We start from the raw sequence: 18455 nt of genomic DNA on the forward strand, positions 1-18455 counted from the left end.
TTAATATATAATTTTAATTTTACATGTTTTAATAGTTTAAATTATGGAATCATAATATATTCAATATTATATTTAAGTTTTTTTTTATTATTTGAACATTGATAAATATATATTTATTATTATTATTAATAATAAATTTTAGGGTTTTTTAATATGTCGTGTCATGGCTTGTCGCATGTAGTGTCTTTCGAGCTAGTCTATTCATGCTTATGTGGCGTGCTTTTTATGCTTCTTGTGTTGTGTCGTGCTTAAGCATATATTTTTTGTGTTATATCGTATGCCAATTTGTAGCATCATGTCGTGTACCCAAACTCATTTTTTTTTTGTGCCTAGTCATACTCGTGATTTTCAAATTCTTACAATTTTATGTGGTGTCAAAAAACTCAAACCCTATTTACTAGCATTGGTGAAATGTAAAGACAGAAACAAATAAATTAACAAACTAATTAAAACAAAACAAAACTAATGTAGCATACTGATCATTTTATTTGTTTTATGTACTTATTCTTATTTTGGGTCAGATTAATGCTAATTACTACTAATATATACACATAAAATTACTCAGTTTTATTACAAATAGATTATTAATACCCAATAATGTAATAGAAAAGGGACCCTCAAAGACATGCCCACATCATCTCCACCCAAATCCAAGCTGTCATAAACCAAAAGCAATTCCCATTATTAGGACTACAAATAAGACCACGACCCGCTCTTATGATCTTCACCATTAACATTTATATACCCACTAAAAACTACTAAGCACCCAGTACTGTTCGTCAAAATGCCTCATCATCACCAAAAATTTCTCCTCCTCTTCTTCTTCTTCCTCGTGGCAACCACATCCCACGCCCACAACATCACGAAAATCCTAGCCAAGCACCCCGAATTGTCGACCTTCAACCAGTACCTGAGCCGAACTCGGCTGGCGGCCGACATCAACCGCCGGCTGACCATCACAGTCCTGGCGGTGGACAATGCAGGAATGTCATCTCTCATCTCAAAGGGCTATTCTCTATACACCATTCGCAACATCCTCTCACTCCACGTCCTTGTTGACTATTTTGGTGCGAAGAAGCTCCACCAGATCAGCAAGGGCTCCACCTTGACTTCCAGTGTCTTCCAAGCTAGTGGTGCCGCCCCAGGCACCTCCGGCTTCGTCAACATCACTGACCTCAAGGGCGGTAAGGTCGGATTTGGTGTTGAGGACAATGATGGTCATCTCACTTCTCACTTTGTCAAGTCCATTAAGGAGATTCCATACAATATCTCCGTCATTGAAATCAGTCAGGTAAATATTATATATTTGCATATATTTTGTTAATGTGATATGCATACATACATAAATTATATACATGAGATTCTGTCATTTCAATTTGCTAAAGTAACAATACAAACTACAAAACTAAGGATAATAGTCAAAGTCTTTAGAGTTTGGAGGACAGACTGTAAAGGCTTGTAATAATTGAGAAATAATTAAGGTATAATATTATATAGAACAAAATTGATTTAGTTTGTCTTTTTTCAACAACTACAAAAAGAGATAAAAAAAAAAAATTAATTTGTATTATATTATAATATTTTCTGACCATAATTATAATTAAAATTCCTCAAATATAGCTGTTCTGATCATCTGATGCCGTGACCATGTGCTTTTTAAGATTTTACTTTTGCTATTATTAATTACTGTCCAACATGTTATTACTATGGTAAGTATAAATATGATGAGATTTAAGAGCTAAATGCATCGATCCTTTTAGCAAGTTCATAACATATAATTAATATCATAATAATTAAACATTTACCATTTGATTGATCAAATTAATTAATTAAATTCAGGTGTTGAGTTCGGCCGAAGCCGAAGCGCCGACTTCAGGACCAAGCGAGTTGAACGTAACGACTATATTGTCAAAGCAAGGCTGCAAATCTTTCGCCGACTTGTTAATAGCCACTGGAGCCGACGCCACTTACCAGTCCAACACTGAGTCTGGCTTAACGGTGTTTTGTCCAACAGACGGTGTTGTCAAAGGTTTCATGCCAAAGTACAAAAACTTAACGACTGCCAAAAAAGTATCGTTACTGTTATATCACGGCATCCCCGTTTACCAATCCATCCAGATGCTTAAGCAAAATAACGGAGTCGTTAACACGCTGGCTACCGACCGTGCCAATAAATATGATTTCACGGTGCAAACTGACGGCGAAGACTTGACGTTAGAGACTACGGTGGTAACGTCGAAGGTTACTGGGACGTTGATTGACAAGGAGCCGTTAGCTATTTATAAGCTGAATAAGGTTTTGTTGCCTAAGGAGCTGTATAAGCCGACTGAAGCCACTTCGCCCAAATCCAGTAGCGATGACTCCGACGACGAAGAAGCCGATGCCCCAGAGGGTGATTCTGATGATCAGACGGCTGACGATAATGGTGCCGTTGGGATAAACGGTGGGAGAATGGCTGTGGTCTTTTTGAGCTTGTGCGTGGGATTTTTGCTTATGTGATTAATGTCTGTACGTTAGTTTTTAACGACAACAATGTTCATAAACACACGAGCTCTTCTTGGGTGGGGCTTTGAATTCTTTTTTTTTTTTTTTTTTTTCTAATATCTTTTTGTGGAGAATAAATATTGGTGGCTCGTTCCATGTATTGAGAGAATCTTTTGCTTATATATAAATTAAAAATGTATAGACCACATTTTCTTTGGATAATAATGATATTGTTTTCTTTTTTAAAATTTTAATGAGGTGTAGGTAATAATTTTGTTTTCAACTTTCATTTACTAAAATATCACTTATATATACTCCACGCGTCTCACTTCAAATTGCATTACCTTTTCTCTCCTTTTTTTTTTTTCTTATTATTTTTAGTTTCTAATTTAATATTTTTTTCTTCTTATCATCTTCAATTTTTCATTCAAAAACTCTATTTTTTTAACACCATCAAAACCCACTTCGACCAATATATTGGGATTTTATGCTCTATATAAAATCTATTTTAATATAATCTTATTTGCTATCAATAGTAGATTAGAAACTATCTAAGTTTTACATGTTATTTTTATGATTATGATTTTAATATACAATTTTTGTTAAATCCAAAACATATTGTTATTCACAATTACAGTTATAGTATTGATTAACAATAATATTATTTGGTCAGTGATACTTTCGAGTATAGATTGATGCTAACAAAACCAAAAACAAACTACAACGCAATTGTTATGAAACTAGGAGTTTAACGAATTCTTACATTTTTTGTCAATGAGTCCACAAAGTTATCGACTAACTTCTTCTCAGTAGTAGGTGTCAAAATTATTGTGATTTTTTTGCACTTTTTTCCTGTTTGTGTATTCTATTGTTGTATCAAAGCTCTCAATGACTCCATTAATTAGTGTAGTTATTGGTAGTTCTCTAGCTGCTACTTTTACTCTTGTATTGGGAATCACTATAAGTGTACTGGTAATTGTATGGTTAGAAAAATATCGGCAGAGATACAACAACGTATTGTTGTTATCAGTCCGTATTTAAACTCTATTCTGAGTTCAATGAGGGTAAGTCTGCTTCGTGGGACTTGAAGAAGTTTTTCCAGAGGTATGTCGAGTTCAAGAAGGATGAGGATCTTGTAGACACTTCTTCTGACTCGGACGGGGCGAGTGATGATAACGACGGTGTCGGTGACGCCTAAGGATTGCTTTTTATCTCCCCCTCCTATTTTTTTTTTTTATTTTCTTATATTTTTTTTTTATTTCAGTAAAGGGTGTACTATTTAAGACAATTATTTTTATGTGGTTTGTAATGATTCTCACTTAGGCTGATGCCTTGGTTATTACTATATTTATATGTTAATGTTACTATTATTATCATTTTTTCTTACTCAATTAACTCTCAAGGTGACTCAACACTTGTTCTCTCGTGGGAGTGGGGTTTATTAACGACATTTAAAGCCTCGGTGACTGGTGGCTTCACCTTCCCACCTTCCCTTCTTTTTTGAACTTACTTAAGTGCATTTTCTCATAACTTGTATTAAAAAATTTCTCCTTCCAAATTCCTTGCTTAATATTTCTATCCTTTTTATATGAGATGTTAAACTGTCAAGGCTCCCCTCTTCCCCAATCCTCGAGTGGAGATGAATTTCATTCTGATGTTGGGAATCGCTCCCCTACTTGTCCTGAAACCTTCTCATACAGCAACTGGCCTAGTGGTGAGGCCATTGTTGGGAGGATGATGCGGGCCTATCAAGCTAGGCCTAATGACACGTCCTCATCCTCTGATGAAGAATGGCTCCAGAACTTCTTTGAGAACGAAGGGCAAAATGTTCCTTCTACTGCCAATGTTCTGGCTGAATTCCATGCTCTTCGTCTGCGTGCCGAACGTCGATGCGATCTCTGTCAATTGCGAGCTAGGAATCATCATGAATGGCACAAAGATTTGGAACGCAAGCATCTAGCAAATAAAAGATGGATGGAGCAATGCTTAAGGGATGGGGTCCCCTTCTATCCTCCTAGTATTCATATTGGTTGTTGTCAGTGTAAGAAAAGGCTGGTGAGGGGTTCCATCGTGATCCCAAGCTCTCTATGCATTTTGTGCTGGCATCACCCTTACCGTGAGCATTTTTAGTTCTTGATGTACCAGCTTTAGTTTTTCCTTAGTTCATTTTTTTTTTTTACTTTTTTTCACCCTTTTGCTTGTTATGGTTTGTTACGTCGGTCATACTGTATCTTACTTTTAATTTAATTAGTTTGTTTTACCTAGTTTCTTCTCTTTCTTTTTTTTTTTTAAAAAAAAAGGAGTCTTACCTTAGCTGGGGCTCTTATATTGTGTATATTTTGTTTTTGCTGAATTTTGGTGTAATTTATTATGATTATCGCGTGCCTATCACCACATATTACCTGTTTTCTTTTGCCTACTGAGACCTTCGCTCTTCCCTTATAAATGACATTCAGTGTGTTATTTATATTTATCATTCATTATATTACTTTTATTTTTTTTTTATTGAAAACTTGAAAGATACCTTAAAAACTGGAAAGACATATATGCTTTTAGAGTTTCTCGAGATTTGAGGAGTGTATAATTAGTTGACACGTGTCACTGTCTTAATTGATCTAGGGCTTTTTGTGTACAAAATCGTGGCACCTTTCCTTAGTGCATGTTGGTTAACGTTCTTGGCTATAAATAAGTAGTGAAGCCAAGAACCTTGCCACTCTTAAAAGTGCTTTGAGAATTTTTGTTTCAGGGGCTCTTATTGTTCTTAAGGAACTTTCTTCTGCAGACATAGCCTTCTTGCTAAAAGACTAAACACGTCAACCCCCAAGGGATAATCCTTCTTCTTCTAATATTTTTTCAGACTTGCAGCCTCAGGATCCTGCTTTCTTGTCTTTAAATCCTTTTTTGAGCTTCCGAGACTTTGAGCCTGTCCCCATTCCCCCATTGCCCTTTTCAGAGGTCTGCAGTTGTCCCTGGTTTGAGCATGTTTTCCTTGGCTTGGGGACTCATGCTTCCTCTCGTATTGAACCAGTGCCACCTTTGGCACTTATCCTTTCCTCAAGAATCACCTCGAGTTGTTTTCGAGATTATACGTCCTCCTACATCCCTCAACCAACGAGGATGGACTGCCATGCGTAAAGCCTTCCATCAATTGGAGCATTTTTCTATGTAGGTGGTTTTTAAAGTGATAACTTGGGTGCCGGTTTTTGTAATTATTTTATATATATGGTATTTTTTTAGGCATGACACTGCCATGCCACTGCTCCCCCAGTTTTCGAATATAATTTGTATTTATTCAAAAAGCTGGATATATTTGTGGGTGGAGAGTGGTATTAGTGAGTGTAATTGGCTCCTGAATTTAATATAATTTATGCCTTCTTTTCTTTGTGTGCTTGCTTTGCTATGCATTATTATGTAAATTATAACTAATCAAGTAATCATAACTAATGACAAACAATAATCATATAAAAAAAAAAGGTAAAACAAATGGTACATGAGTCTCTACCTCGTTCATACGAGCATTTTTTACATGTTTCACTGCTTTTTTTTTTGCTTGGTTTCTGAGAACAGCTGGGTCTTGGGGGCATCCACACAAACCTCAATCGGGATCTGCACACCATCATAAGTGATGATCCTCACATACTCCTCCTCATCTGGGCAAGGAAATAGCCCCTTCATCACTTCAAGTTTCTATTTAAGATATAAAAAAGATAAGAGAAAAATAATTTATAATTTATTAGAAGAATTTCTCTTGAGTAATTACTCTAAACATAAAAGATAATCATACCTGTCTCAAAAATAATGGACTGAGATCCTTCTTTCCTATCTCACCCTATCCCGTCCAGCTAAGTATCTTTAGAAATTAAATTTCATGATTCGTGCCATACCTCTTCCCAACCTCTAAAATAGCCTCATAGGCCCAATATTGTACTGCAGGTGCAAAGCCATAAAGCTGTGTATCTGTACTCATGCTGAACTTCCAAATTTAGCTTCTTCTCGTAGTTTGCCTTCTGTTATAACATGTCTTTTTGAAAGGATTGCATAAGTCTAGTGAATGTGTACTTCTCCCAAGAAATCTAGAAGAAAAACTTGAGATCTTTAACATATCTAAATATGTCGAGCGTAATTTAAGTGTTAGCCTCATGACCCATTAGCACTACCTCAATAAACATGCATAAGCCAAGCATGTACACGTCTTCCGGGTTCTAACAATTTGAAAACATCTCTTGGAGTGTTTCTATCTTCATACTATCAGACCAGTTGAAATATTTATTGATCAATTGGTCTGACTCCGAGCAGGCAACCTGCGTAGTCTTCTCCTCTTTTGTTGGCCCTGAGGTGAAGTTTAGGCTTGTAATAAGTACAAACTCAACCACTCCAAATCTGAGCTCCTTCTGGGCAATGTAAAATTGCATCTCTTTTGCCTTCTCAACATCAACCTTTATCTTGTGCAACATTACTTGATGAAATAACACCAAAGAAAATGTGAGGGGTATGACATTCCAAAAATGACCGAAACTGCTTGCTTTTATTGTCTCATTCAAATTGTACTCCTCATACTGCATCTTAATTTTTACAAAAATACCAAAGCCTCTATATGTCACGTGGCCAATGAAATGATCAGATGCTAGAACTATGAGTCATGAAACCATTTGAAAAAATATATAACAAAAGCATACGTTAAGCACACCATCAAAAAATAATGGGCAAAATATAGATAAACCATTGCCAAATAAAAATTCTTTAATAAATCAAAGATGCCCTCTCATAGAAAATTGTCAACAAAATATCGACATCGTATCAACATTCTGTCAATATTATCTCAATTAAAAAATAACAAAATACAATAATTTTTTTTTTAAAAAAAAATCAACAACATGTTGAAAAATTGTCAATTTTATAAATCAAATAATGCATAAAAGTTGTCGACAAATGGTCGACATTCGATCGACATACATAATATATTCTAAAAGAATATATATTAACAAAAATTATCGATAAACCATTGATAATCTATCGATATTATATTGATATACATTTAAAAAAATTTAAAAACTCAGTTATGCTCAAATAACAATCAATTACTATCAATAAATTATCGATATTTCATCGATAACATATCAACATATTCAATAAATTCTGAAAAATATATACTAATCAAAATTATCGGTAAATCATAGATAACATGTCGATATTCTATTGATATATAGTAAAAAATAAAAAATAGTTATGCTCAAACAATTAACTATCCATTGTCATTTTTGGTCGATAAACTATCGACATTTCATCAATAAAACTGTAACCAGTTTACTCAAACAATCAACTCCCTTTTTGACTTTTGGTCAATATTCTTTTGATATCCTATGGATATTCCATCGATAACACTATAAGACACACACACGCTACTCAAATATATCTAAAACATCAATTTATCATCAGCAAGAGCACAAAATCCACACAAATTCAATTAATCTTAAGAATATACAAAAATTAGCATCTAAATCTATAAAAATCTAATTTTTATTTAAAAAAAAACTTACCTTTTGACTGAGCTTGGTGGTGGTGGTGGCGACGACTGTTTGAATCGTGGTGGTGGAGGACAAAATTGGGTCTTTGCGCTTGAGGTAATCTCTACGCCGAAAGAGATCGAATTTGGGTTAGGTGCGCATGAGGTGGTCTTTGCACTGGAGGAGGTCGAATTTGGATCGGGTTTGGTTTGGGTCAAATTTGGGTTGGCTTTGGGTCGAATTTGAGAGCAAGAGAGAGAGATAGAGATAGAGAGAGGATCTGGCGGAGTCTTTAGGGTTGGGGAGGTTATCGGTCCTGTGTGGGAAATCTTTTGGCATGCGAGGAAGAGGGAGAGACAGAGAGAGAGGGAAAATTAAATGTGAGGGATATTTTAGGTATAATTTGAGAATATTAGCATTATTTTGTATAAATTAATAAAAGGGTCTAAAATTTGATATGGGGGTATTTTTTATGTACTCAAAATGAAGGTTTCCTTGTACATTAATAGCAATATATGGAGAAACAACTCTTAGACATCTGTAAACAAACTTAAATATCAACCAATTGAATATATTCATATAACTAACAATGTTATAAAAGTTTCTTTAAATGCACTAACAATATTAAACACCTGCAAATTTGATAAATACTATCATTACGTTATCAGTTTGTAATCATTAATATGTTAAGTTTAACAGCGTTAGCAAAACTTGTATTTAATGCAGCTATAATGCAAGATAAAAAACTAGAACCATATTTCGATGTACGGGGCTCTAGATTCATACGAATTTACCATACTTTTTTGTGATTTGATATTAACAAATTTACTATTGAAATTTGCAAAACAACATCAATGCAACGAGATAAACATTAGCTATAGTATTGTTGTATTTTTTTTCTTTTTTTTTTTTGGATTATTATTGATTTTAATTGATTAGAAGCTCCAGATTTATTTGTTAGAGGTCTGCATTTTATGAATTTGAAAATTGATATTAGGAGGATTAGTTCTTTGCAAATTAAATCAGAATTCAAGATTGAATTTTAGTTTTAAACTACTTTTTCTGCTCTTTCTTTCATCAATACAAAGTAATATTTGTTTGGATTGATTTCGGTCTTCTTCTCAGGTTAAGTCGCCAGAATTAATTGTAGTTTTCCATCTAGCTGAATTTCGTTTCGATTGTCTTGCTGGGTTGATCAATCGAAACTTGCATTAGTGAGATTTTTGCTTCATGTGATTGAACGTTTAGAAGATGTATAATTATAATGTTTAGTTTGTAGGCATTATAAATAAATATTCAAAGGGTCAACCTACTATATTTGGTAATATAATTTTTTTTGTATATACAAAAAAAAATAAATTTTTTTAGGGTGCGTTTGGAAAGCCACAATGTAATTAGATTTGTGTGTAATTGGAAGTAATTACACAATTTGGCATGTTTGTCTGACCATGTAATTACACTGTAACTGTGTAATTGGAAGTAATTGAGAGGTTCCAATTACACTCTCTAATTCTCATGACCCCCCATGAGAATTGGATGTAATTACACTATGTAATTACTAAAAACTTTCCATATTAAACATTAGCTATTAAAAAATATTATTTTCCCATGTAATTACTAATTATTTTGCCAAACAAGATATTAGGAATTCATATGTAATTACCACCTCATATCCAAACACACCTTGCATTTTAAAATATAGTGTAATTACTAAACTGTGTAATTACTACCCTAGTAATTAAACAGTTACTTCCAAACACACCCTTACTAAAATTTAAATTCTAAACATAGAGTTAATGTACTGTGTAATCGTATTATTTACCTATATTGATTTGGTTAAATAAAAGAATTATTAATAAATAATTTAGTTATTTTATTTAAGTAGCTAATTTCTTTTAATGTCACATGTTACTTGAATGAACATAATTGTGCTTGATACAAAACATTTCTGTAAAAATATAAACCATTTTATTTGAAATACTAATAATAAAATATTAGAATCCTACCCAATTGTGCCCTATTTTATTCTTACAATTGTAGATATAAATTACATGTTTGACGTAATGTAAATTGTTATTTAAATATTATTGTTATAATATTTAAATGTGGAAATACAACCAGTTTTCTATATTCAATTAAACTCAACTTATATTTAACAAAAAAAAAATAAACTCAACTTATAAGTTATAACTACACTTTGGAACGTTAAAAAAAAAAAAAAACCTCAAGAAGTAATTCTTCAAAAGTTGTTGAAGTATTAGATAATTGGCCTATAATAAATAAATAAACTTTAGGCCGCACAAAAAAGAAATCCTAAATGCCAAAAAATAAATCCTAAATAAGAAAAAGAGAAAAAGAAACAAATCCCAAAATCAGATCTATCACTACTCAACTCCCACACCCACGAAATCCCACCCAGACGAAATTACACCAGTCAACGCTGGCGTAAACTCCCCGGAGGGAAAGTTGGAGGAAACCCGGTGGTTCCAATGGAAGTCCCGAGTCAGATCTGCCCAGTCTATTCGACTTGGTCCTTTATGGTATGTTGTTGATTTTTTTTTTTTTTTTTTTGTTTCTTCCAACTTTGTTTTGTTATGGGTCATCCAAGCATTTCTGTTAAAAGGGTTTTGAACTATGTTTGATTTTGGGATGGGGAGTTTGAATATTCTGTATTTATCTATATATTTTAACACATATTGATTATTAAATTTGACTGGTATATTTAGATATCAGTAACTCCTATCCATTTCAATTATATTATTATTTTATGTATAATCATTTAAGTGAACTAGCTCTATGTGCCCGATAACCGAATTTAAACTCTGGGTTTGATGATCGTCAGCTGCATTTTTGTGTTAATTTAGCTGTTCTTTATTTTAATTTAGTTACTAGTTATGATCATGTGTGTGAAATTTGATTCATTTTCTCATTGTCCAGATTGTAGATATGAATCATGAGTGAATCAACTAGGTATTACTAGTTTTGATATTATCATTCCTAGTTATTATGGCTACAAAAAGGTTAAAAGAGCAGCATACGACAGAGGGAGACTTAGAACCAAAGTCCATGGCTGAGGATAGAATATCTGACTTACCTGACTCTATCATCATTCACATTCTATCTTTTCTTCCAACCATAGTTGCCATTCGGATGAGCCTCCTTTCCAAGCGATGGAGACGCATGTGGAATTTGATTAAAGTGTTAAACTTCTCTGTTTCAAGGGATGTTGAGTTTTTTAGAAGACCCAATAATCAGAAAAATAATGAGAGGAAGAAGTTCTTTAACTTTGTGGATCGGTGTTTGAATCGCCCTTATGCTGATACAAGCATTGAAAAGTTTACCCTCGAAGTGGAATACTATGGAGGTCGTCATCGAATGGATCGCTGGATGAGATTTCCCTTAAAAAAGAATGTTAGGGAGTTAGTCCTACATATCAAGCGAGCTAGGGCTTTGTATTGCTTACCAAGTGCTCTACTTAGTTTAAGATCATTAACCCTTCTCAAGTTGAATGGTTTAGAGTTAACCACTGGTTCTGGTTCTCCTATCGTAAACCTTCCATGTTTGAAAGAGTTATGTCTCTTCAATGTTGTAATGAACGATCAAGTATTGAACAATCTACTGTTGGGTTGCCCTTGTCTTGAGAAGCTTCATGTACATTATTGTTGTGGTCTGCTAAATCCACAAGTTTTGAGTTTGAGCCTGGAATCCTTGGAATACTATGAATGTAATAGATATTTTATTCAGACATTAACTGTTGAAGCTAGAAATCTTCAATCTTTTGAATACAAGGGAGTCAGTGTGAGAAAGGACAGCTGTAATGTCAACCTTTTTCATTGTGTGGGGATTAAACATCTCTCATTTTCTGATGTTTGTATGACTGGTCGATGGTTTGAAGATCTAATTCCCCGGCTTAACTCCCTTGAGAGTTTAAAAATAGATTCTTGCTATGGGGTGAAACATATCAATGTTAGGAATCAACATTTAAAAGAACTTGATTTCGATTGCCGCCTTAATCGAACGGAGTTGACAACAGAGATTATAATCGACACACCATGTTTGGAATCCCTCACTTATTCTGGTTGTTTAACATTTAGAATTTCTGTTAGCGCATCAAATTTGTTGTATGCTGATATCAATGTTTGTGGACAACTTGATAAGACTGCTTATGATATGGAGTGGTATACTAGTCTAATAAAATTTCTTTCCGAGTTCAATGGCACCAAGAATATTAGAATATTTTGTGGCTCCGAAAAGGTATGTCTGCACTTGCAATCAATTTCTATCATTTTCATATGCTGTCTTTGGTTTAATTAACGAGTATTGCAAATATGATTTTCAATTCTTTTTTTGTTTTAAGTTTTTGTTCATCTCTATATTTCTTGTGGTTAATGTGTATAGGCTCTCATCATTCCAAATGAACTAAGAGATATCCACCCTTCTCCTTTATCTGATGTCAAGTATTTGAAGGTAAAGACAGCTCTTCCATTGTTTAGAAAGGAAATGTTCAGGAAGTCTATGCATTGGATTTCACCTTCTTTGGAGACATTAACAATTGAATAGTTGTATCAGATTTGGCCTTCTCTGCAGAGTGCAGACATTAGCAATAGAGTTATTTGTATCTTTCATTTCTTGAGTTGCGGATGTGAGCTCACTTTAATTATGTAAACTAAACTTATGACTTCTTAAAGAGTTCCTCATCTCATGACTCGTGATGATATCTATACTAAATTCATTCTTTAAGCAAACCATATTAACTTGTTTGATTCGAAATCATATTATAGACAATTGAAAAATTTAGCTAAGATCCCATGAATTTGTCACTTTAAAAAAAAATAATTAGTATTTTTTTTTTTCCGTGAACTTTGGACACTTTCTTATCTTTTAAAATATACACCTTATATAATTATGCTATTTCTATTAGGTTTTTTTTTCTTTTACCTGTTAAAAATTACTATTTTTACTCTCTGAACTTTAACCAATACAAAAATTTGCCTTTTATTAAAAAAACAATTTTAAAAATTATAATATTCTATTAGTTTTTAAAAAAATAATAAAAATTGATAAAAATATTAAATTAATTAAAAAATTAAGTTTACTTAAAAAAAACATAAATTATCCTTCAAAAAATATTTTCAAACTTTATTTTATTTATAAATACTTATCATAAAAATTAAATTAAAATGATTGAAAATTCAAAAAACAATTTAAGCGAAATAAGATATTTTGAATAAAAAGTCAAACTTATTTATATTTATAAACTCATATCTTAAAAAAAAAAATAATTAAGGTCATGTTCGGTAACAATTTGAAAATTAATTTTCTGTTTTTAAAATTAAAATTTTAGAAATAAGCTTTGAAAACATGTTCGGTAACAACATTTTGTTTTTTGTTTTTTTTTTTTAATTTAAAATCAAAATTAAATAAATTTTTAAAAACAGAGTAATGTTGGTTTTAAAAATTTTTAAAAACACATTTGCTCTTTTGCTTCTCTCTTTCTTGCTCATTAATACATATATTAATAGTTTTGTATCCTTATCTCGCCTAAGACTATAGAGTCAGCGAGTTATGAATATACTCTATTAATTCTATATTTAATGAGTTATTACTTTTTGCATTAAATGATATAACGTTATTATATTAAGTGGTTCATATTCCACTAATTGACAAGTGTCACCTTCTGAAGTGTAGCCGAATTTCAGGTATAACAATAAGTATGAAAAGGTAAAATAATGTGTACACAATAATTCTTAACTAAATTACTTGTAATAGCAACGAAATTTCAGCAACGAGTAAAAAAAAAGTTCACTTTAGAAATTTATAATATAAATATCTGTTTATTGAGATTTTGAAAACCAATTAAGAAATAGATTGAGCTTAAAAAAAACGTTTTACAACAAAAGAAGATAATTTTTTTTTTACGTGTTTAGGACATTAATGAGCTTAATTGCCATTAGATAGAAATATTGATTTTATTTTGCTAAGTTTCTAAGCACTTTTGTTGGGATAATGTATTACTATTATAAACAATTTTAATAGTTTTAAGATTTATGTTTGGACTTTGGACCATGGTAATGACTGCTGAAACTTTGAGAATGGGGGCATTTTTAAACCTCTATAAAGATCTATTTTTTGTTCAAAATATTTTAAATTTATGCAACTAGAAGGACGGCGTGTGAAAGGGAAGCATGGTGACGACGTTGCGATCTTGGGGTAGTCTAACTCGAACGGAATTGAGAGAAGTGGAGCTTAAAGGTTGGTCGAAGCTTTTGGCCATGGTGGCTATGGAGGTTCATGCGGAAAAAGAAGAAAACGAAAGAGAGAGAAGAAAAAGGGTCGGGGCTGAGAATAAAAAAAGAAAAGAGAAAAACTTAAATTTTAAAATAATTTATTTGTTTTCTTAAAAGAATAATTATTTTAAATTAAAATTATGACTTGGACAAATAATTTGTCAACACGTGGTATTTTTTTTTAAATGAATACGCGGATCATTTAACTAGAGACTAACAAATTAATCTACATCAACTTTTAAATTTTTGAGAACTTTTGCTGCAAATATTCCTAAAATATAATTTAAATGGGTTAAAATTTTTTCTGACCGATCTAATTGGGTTAGCTCGTTAAAATACCGTGAACCACCAAACTTAACCCATGCACAACTCTAAGATGTGCTTTGGATAAAGTGGATCAATAGCATCTACTTAAAGGGTCAATATATTTTGTTTTTCATGAGCTGAAATCTGATGTGATCGTTGGTATTGGAAGAAGTTTATGTGAGCATTTTTTGGCAAATAATGCTAAGGTAGATTAATACAAGGTCATATGGTGCAGGTTGGGGGCTCCTAAGCATAGATTCATTTTATGGCATGCTTCCCATTCGCATCTCCTCACACGAGATCAGTTGGCTAAGAGAAATTTGACATTAGAGACCCTTAAGTTCCCAGTTTGTGAGTTGGCTGATGAGAGCCATCATCATCATCTGTTTTTTGAATGTATGTTTTGGATAAAATCTTGGAGAGGGTTAGTGGTTGGCTAGGAGAAGCATGTTGGCCAAGTGATTTTGATGCTTGGACTCGTTGGGCAACGGCTCATCAATCTAGGAACATCAAGACTGAACTGACTAGGTTAGTTTATACCATTTGGGTGAATAGAGTGTTTAGATTAATGAATATCACTTCTTGATAAAAAAAGTGTACATAAAAATATTAAAATAATTGTGTGCAATGTATACATTTTTGACAGAAGGAAATTCTAATTTTTCTTTTTTTTTGTGAGATTGGAGAATTTTTCAAATTAAAAAATATTCTAACTAAATTTTGAGAGAAACCGACGAGTCCTCCTAATTTTACTGATCTTTCCATTTCGTGGGTACGTGTTACATACACACACTTACTCAAAAATCCAACACATGTTACAGGATAGAATAAAGCTGTTATTTAATAAAGAAGAGAAAAGAAAAAAAAAAAAAAAAACCTCTGTTTTCTTCTCTCTTGTTTTGGTAACTGTTTTCTTCTCTTTCTCATTGCCACATTTCATTTGGCATATAAGTGAGTACAACAAAATAAACGAGCCTACACATTAATTTATGGTTTGCTAATATCCAGTGGTGCAAGATCTAATCAATCATTGTATTTCTTCTCTTTTTTGTTTTGTTTTGTATTTCACTAATTTTGTTAATGTTGTTGACAGAGTTTAATGATCGAGTCTTAGTTTTATCATCATGGATATGAAAAGAGTCAAAGAGAATGATGGAACAAAGCAATGGAAGTCCATCATGTCCACTGATCGAATATCTGAGTTACCTGATGCTGTTGCTCTTCACATATTATCATTTCTTCCCACCATTTTCGTGGTTAGGATGAGTATGGTTTCCAAGCGATGGAGACACATGTGGACTTTAATTCACGTGCTAGACTTTTACGACAGAAGAGATCTTGAATATCTTAGAAAACCCAACAATAACAGGGACCGGAACAAGTTCTTTAAGCTTGTAACCAATTGTTTGAAAAACCCTTTTCAAGGTACAACCATTACTAAATTCAAGCTTCACGTAGATTTCTATGGAGGCCATAATCGAATCGATCGTTGGTTAAGATTTCCCTTACAAAAAGGAGTTAAGGAACTTGACATTAGTGTCAGCCCAACAACATCAATATACAGCACCTTATCACATGATTTACTCTGCCTAACAACATTAACTGCTCTCAAATTGGGTGGCTTACATTTGAAGATAGACTCTCCTCCTACATTTTTAGTAAGCCTTCCATCTTTGTTAGTGTTGGAATTTGTAAATGTAGTAACGTATGATCAAACTTTGAACAACCTACTTCTAGGATGTCCTTGTCTCGAGAAGCTTAAGTTAAACTGTTTTGGTTTGCAACAACCTCAAGTTGTAAGTTCGAGTCTGAAATCCCTGGAATTCTTTCAATTAGGGGCTGTTCAAACAGTCAAAGTTGAAGCTAAGAATCTTCATTCTTTCGTTTACTACGGATACAGTGGCAGTTGCAATATCAATCTGACTGGCTGTGCTTTGATTAGAAACCTCAAGTTCACTAAAGCTTGGTTATTGACTGATCATTGGTTTGAGCAATTGGTACCTCAACTTTCTCACCTAGAGAGTTTGACTTTACATGATTGCTATGGGGTTTATGTCAAAATCACCAACCAACAGTTGAAAGAGATTTATATCAAGGACTCTGGTTGGCGTTTTGATTTGCTGGAAGCTATAATTAATACCCCAAATTTAGTATCCTTTCGCTACAATGGTGGTAGTTCATTGCATAAAATCTCCATCAATGCCCCGGGTTTAGCTTCCTTCCGCTACGCTAGCAAATCAATAAGTCTAATTTCCATGAATGCAACAAATCTTTTGAATGTTGATATTGTACTTCGTGGAGGCCTTGAGAAGAAGACTTTTGATAATAAGTGGTACAACAGTTTAATAGTTTTTCTTTCAGAACTCAATGGTACAAAGAAAATGACCATATTTTCTGGCTATGAAAAGGTAAATATATATATTTACATATGCAATTTAATTTGATTCACTCCTTGCATTTGTTTTCATATTTTGCTTTGCTAAATATGTGCAGGCTATCATAATTCCAAACGAGTTAAGAGCGACCTGTCCTCCTCCTTTGCCTGATGTGAAGCATTTGATGGTAACGACTGTTCGGTTGTTTAGAAAGTTGATGATTAGGAAATCCATGTTATGGGCTGCACCATCTTTAGAGACATTATCAATAGTGTAATTTTTTTTTTCCTTTTTTATGTAGTCATAAGTTTCCTTATGTAATCAAAAAATATTTTTTGTTACGGCTATGAGAACTACATTATGTTTATACTTTCCCTTTGTTAGTCTTTTTTTTTTGGAATGTTATATATACTTCTACTTGCAACTAGTTTATACTTCCCCTGGTTTGTTCTTTTTCCTATAATATAACCATTGTTATACTTGATTAACTTTACCTTGAAATTATAATTAGCATGCTCCTAATTTAACTTGCAAAACTAGTATTCATGCGCGCACTATTGAACCCTGAAAAAATTGTAAAGTCTCCTTTTTTATTGGTCTATTTTGTTATTAAACAATTGAGCATGTGCTTATTGGTGTTGCCTAGTACATATATGGAGAATTTGAACAGCTTGAACCAAAAAAACATTATTTTGGGGCATCATTGATTTGTAGCACCACAACTAATACGACAATGGGACTTACTCTGAGATTTACTAAGGTTACTTGAAGTCTTCAATTTTATATGCCTTAGCGTTTTAAGTCTACAAAATTTCATAATTAATAGGAGCCACCAAATCGTGCAAATTATATGTCATGTATAGTTGTGTGTTTAGTGGAAAGCAAAATTAATATAGCATTAATTTTCTTTTATTGAGGAAGGGAAAAGAAAAATAGCAAATGCAAAAATAGAGTACTGACGAACACTTTCAACAGGTGAAGTCCCAAAATGAAAGTTTACGGTCCTTTTGTTTTCCTCTAGAAAAGAAATCACATTCTTGAGCTTCAATTTTGGGGCATTGGCTTGGAAATGATGGCTTATAAATATTGTAACTATTGTTTGACACCTGTACATTGTATTACTTACGGAAGAACAAGAGCTAGAGAGAGAATTCTCTGTATTATTGATGACTAATATATATTTTTATTAAATCAATATATCAATATCAATCAATCATCAATCTATATATATAAAGAAATGTTCAACAAAGGCTATATGGCATCTTAAATTTTTTTAGCCTAACTTATCTATTTTATGGGAATTTCACATTTTCTTAAAAAAAAAAACACACATATATCTATATTATCAATCAAATTTCATAAATACAATTAATAATATCTTTTCATTTTTCTAACTTTCACATATATAATACTCAATAATAAATAAATAAAAATTAATAATGTCTTTTCATTTTTATAACTCTTAAACATGTAATACTCATTATTATTATTAATATTAT

General features: G+C 32.6%; 3 protein-coding genes across 4 annotated transcripts; all 3 read left to right on the forward strand.

The window, feature by feature from the left end:
* Positions 1 to 629: 629 nt before the first annotated feature.
* LOC115700491 (fasciclin-like arabinogalactan protein 2) lies at positions 630 to 2701 on the forward strand. Its single transcript, XM_030628034.2, has 2 exons — positions 630 to 1291; positions 1840 to 2701. The coding sequence occupies exons 1-2, from the start codon at positions 785 to 787 to the stop codon at positions 2497 to 2499; spliced, it is 1167 nt and encodes a 388-aa protein (XP_030483894.1). The 5' UTR covers positions 630 to 784; the 3' UTR covers positions 2500 to 2701.
* A 7559-nt stretch (positions 2702 to 10260) lies between these two features.
* Positions 10261 to 12736, forward strand: LOC115700709 (F-box/FBD/LRR-repeat protein At5g53840). The gene is made up of 3 exons (XM_030628337.2): positions 10261 to 10528; positions 10926 to 12242; positions 12387 to 12736. Exons 2-3 carry the CDS (start codon positions 10995 to 10997, stop codon positions 12546 to 12548), a joined length of 1410 nt encoding a protein of 469 aa, XP_030484197.2. The 5' UTR covers positions 10261 to 10528; positions 10926 to 10994; the 3' UTR covers positions 12549 to 12736.
* A 2309-nt stretch (positions 12737 to 15045) lies between these two features.
* LOC115700134 (F-box/FBD/LRR-repeat protein At1g13570-like) lies at positions 15046 to 18252 on the forward strand. 2 transcript variants are annotated; one of them, XM_061102809.1, is made up of 3 exons: positions 15046 to 15532; positions 15675 to 16989; positions 17075 to 18252. In XM_061102809.1, the coding sequence occupies exons 2-3, from the start codon at positions 15706 to 15708 to the stop codon at positions 17231 to 17233; spliced, it is 1443 nt and encodes a 480-aa protein (XP_060958792.1). In that variant the 5' UTR covers positions 15046 to 15532; positions 15675 to 15705; the 3' UTR covers positions 17234 to 18252. The 2 variants fall into 2 exon arrangements, with proteins under 2 accessions (XP_060958792.1, XP_030483556.2); XM_030627696.2 differs by lacking the exon at positions 15046 to 15532 and having other exon boundaries at positions 15560 to 16989.
* The last annotated feature ends 203 nt before the right edge of the window (positions 18253 to 18455 follow it).

Source organism: Cannabis sativa, chromosome 8, assembly GCF_029168945.1.
Source record: "Cannabis sativa cultivar Pink pepper isolate KNU-18-1 chromosome 8, ASM2916894v1, whole genome shotgun sequence".
Taxonomy (NCBI): Eukaryota; Viridiplantae; Streptophyta; class Magnoliopsida; order Rosales; family Cannabaceae; genus Cannabis; species Cannabis sativa.

Bases quoted from the DNA above. Each gene is read 5' to 3' on its own strand.
- LOC115700709 (XM_030628337.2), top strand. From the start codon at position 10,995: ATGGCTACAAAAAGGTTAAAAGAGCAGCATACGACAGAGGGAGACTTA. The intron at 12,243-12,386 runs GTATGTCTGCAC...TAATGTGTATAG, and splicing joins TATTTTGTGGCTCCGAAAAG to GCTCTCATCATTCCAAATGA.
- LOC115700491 (XM_030628034.2), top strand. From the start codon at position 785: ATGCCTCATCATCACCAAAAATTTCTCCTCCTCTTCTTCTTCTTCCTC. The intron at 1,292-1,839 runs GTAAATATTATA...AATTAAATTCAG, and splicing joins CCGTCATTGAAATCAGTCAG to GTGTTGAGTTCGGCCGAAGC.
- LOC115700134 (XM_061102809.1), top strand. From the start codon at position 15,706: ATGGATATGAAAAGAGTCAAAGAGAATGATGGAACAAAGCAATGGAAG. The intron at 16,990-17,074 runs GTAAATATATAT...AAATATGTGCAG, and splicing joins TATTTTCTGGCTATGAAAAG to GCTATCATAATTCCAAACGA.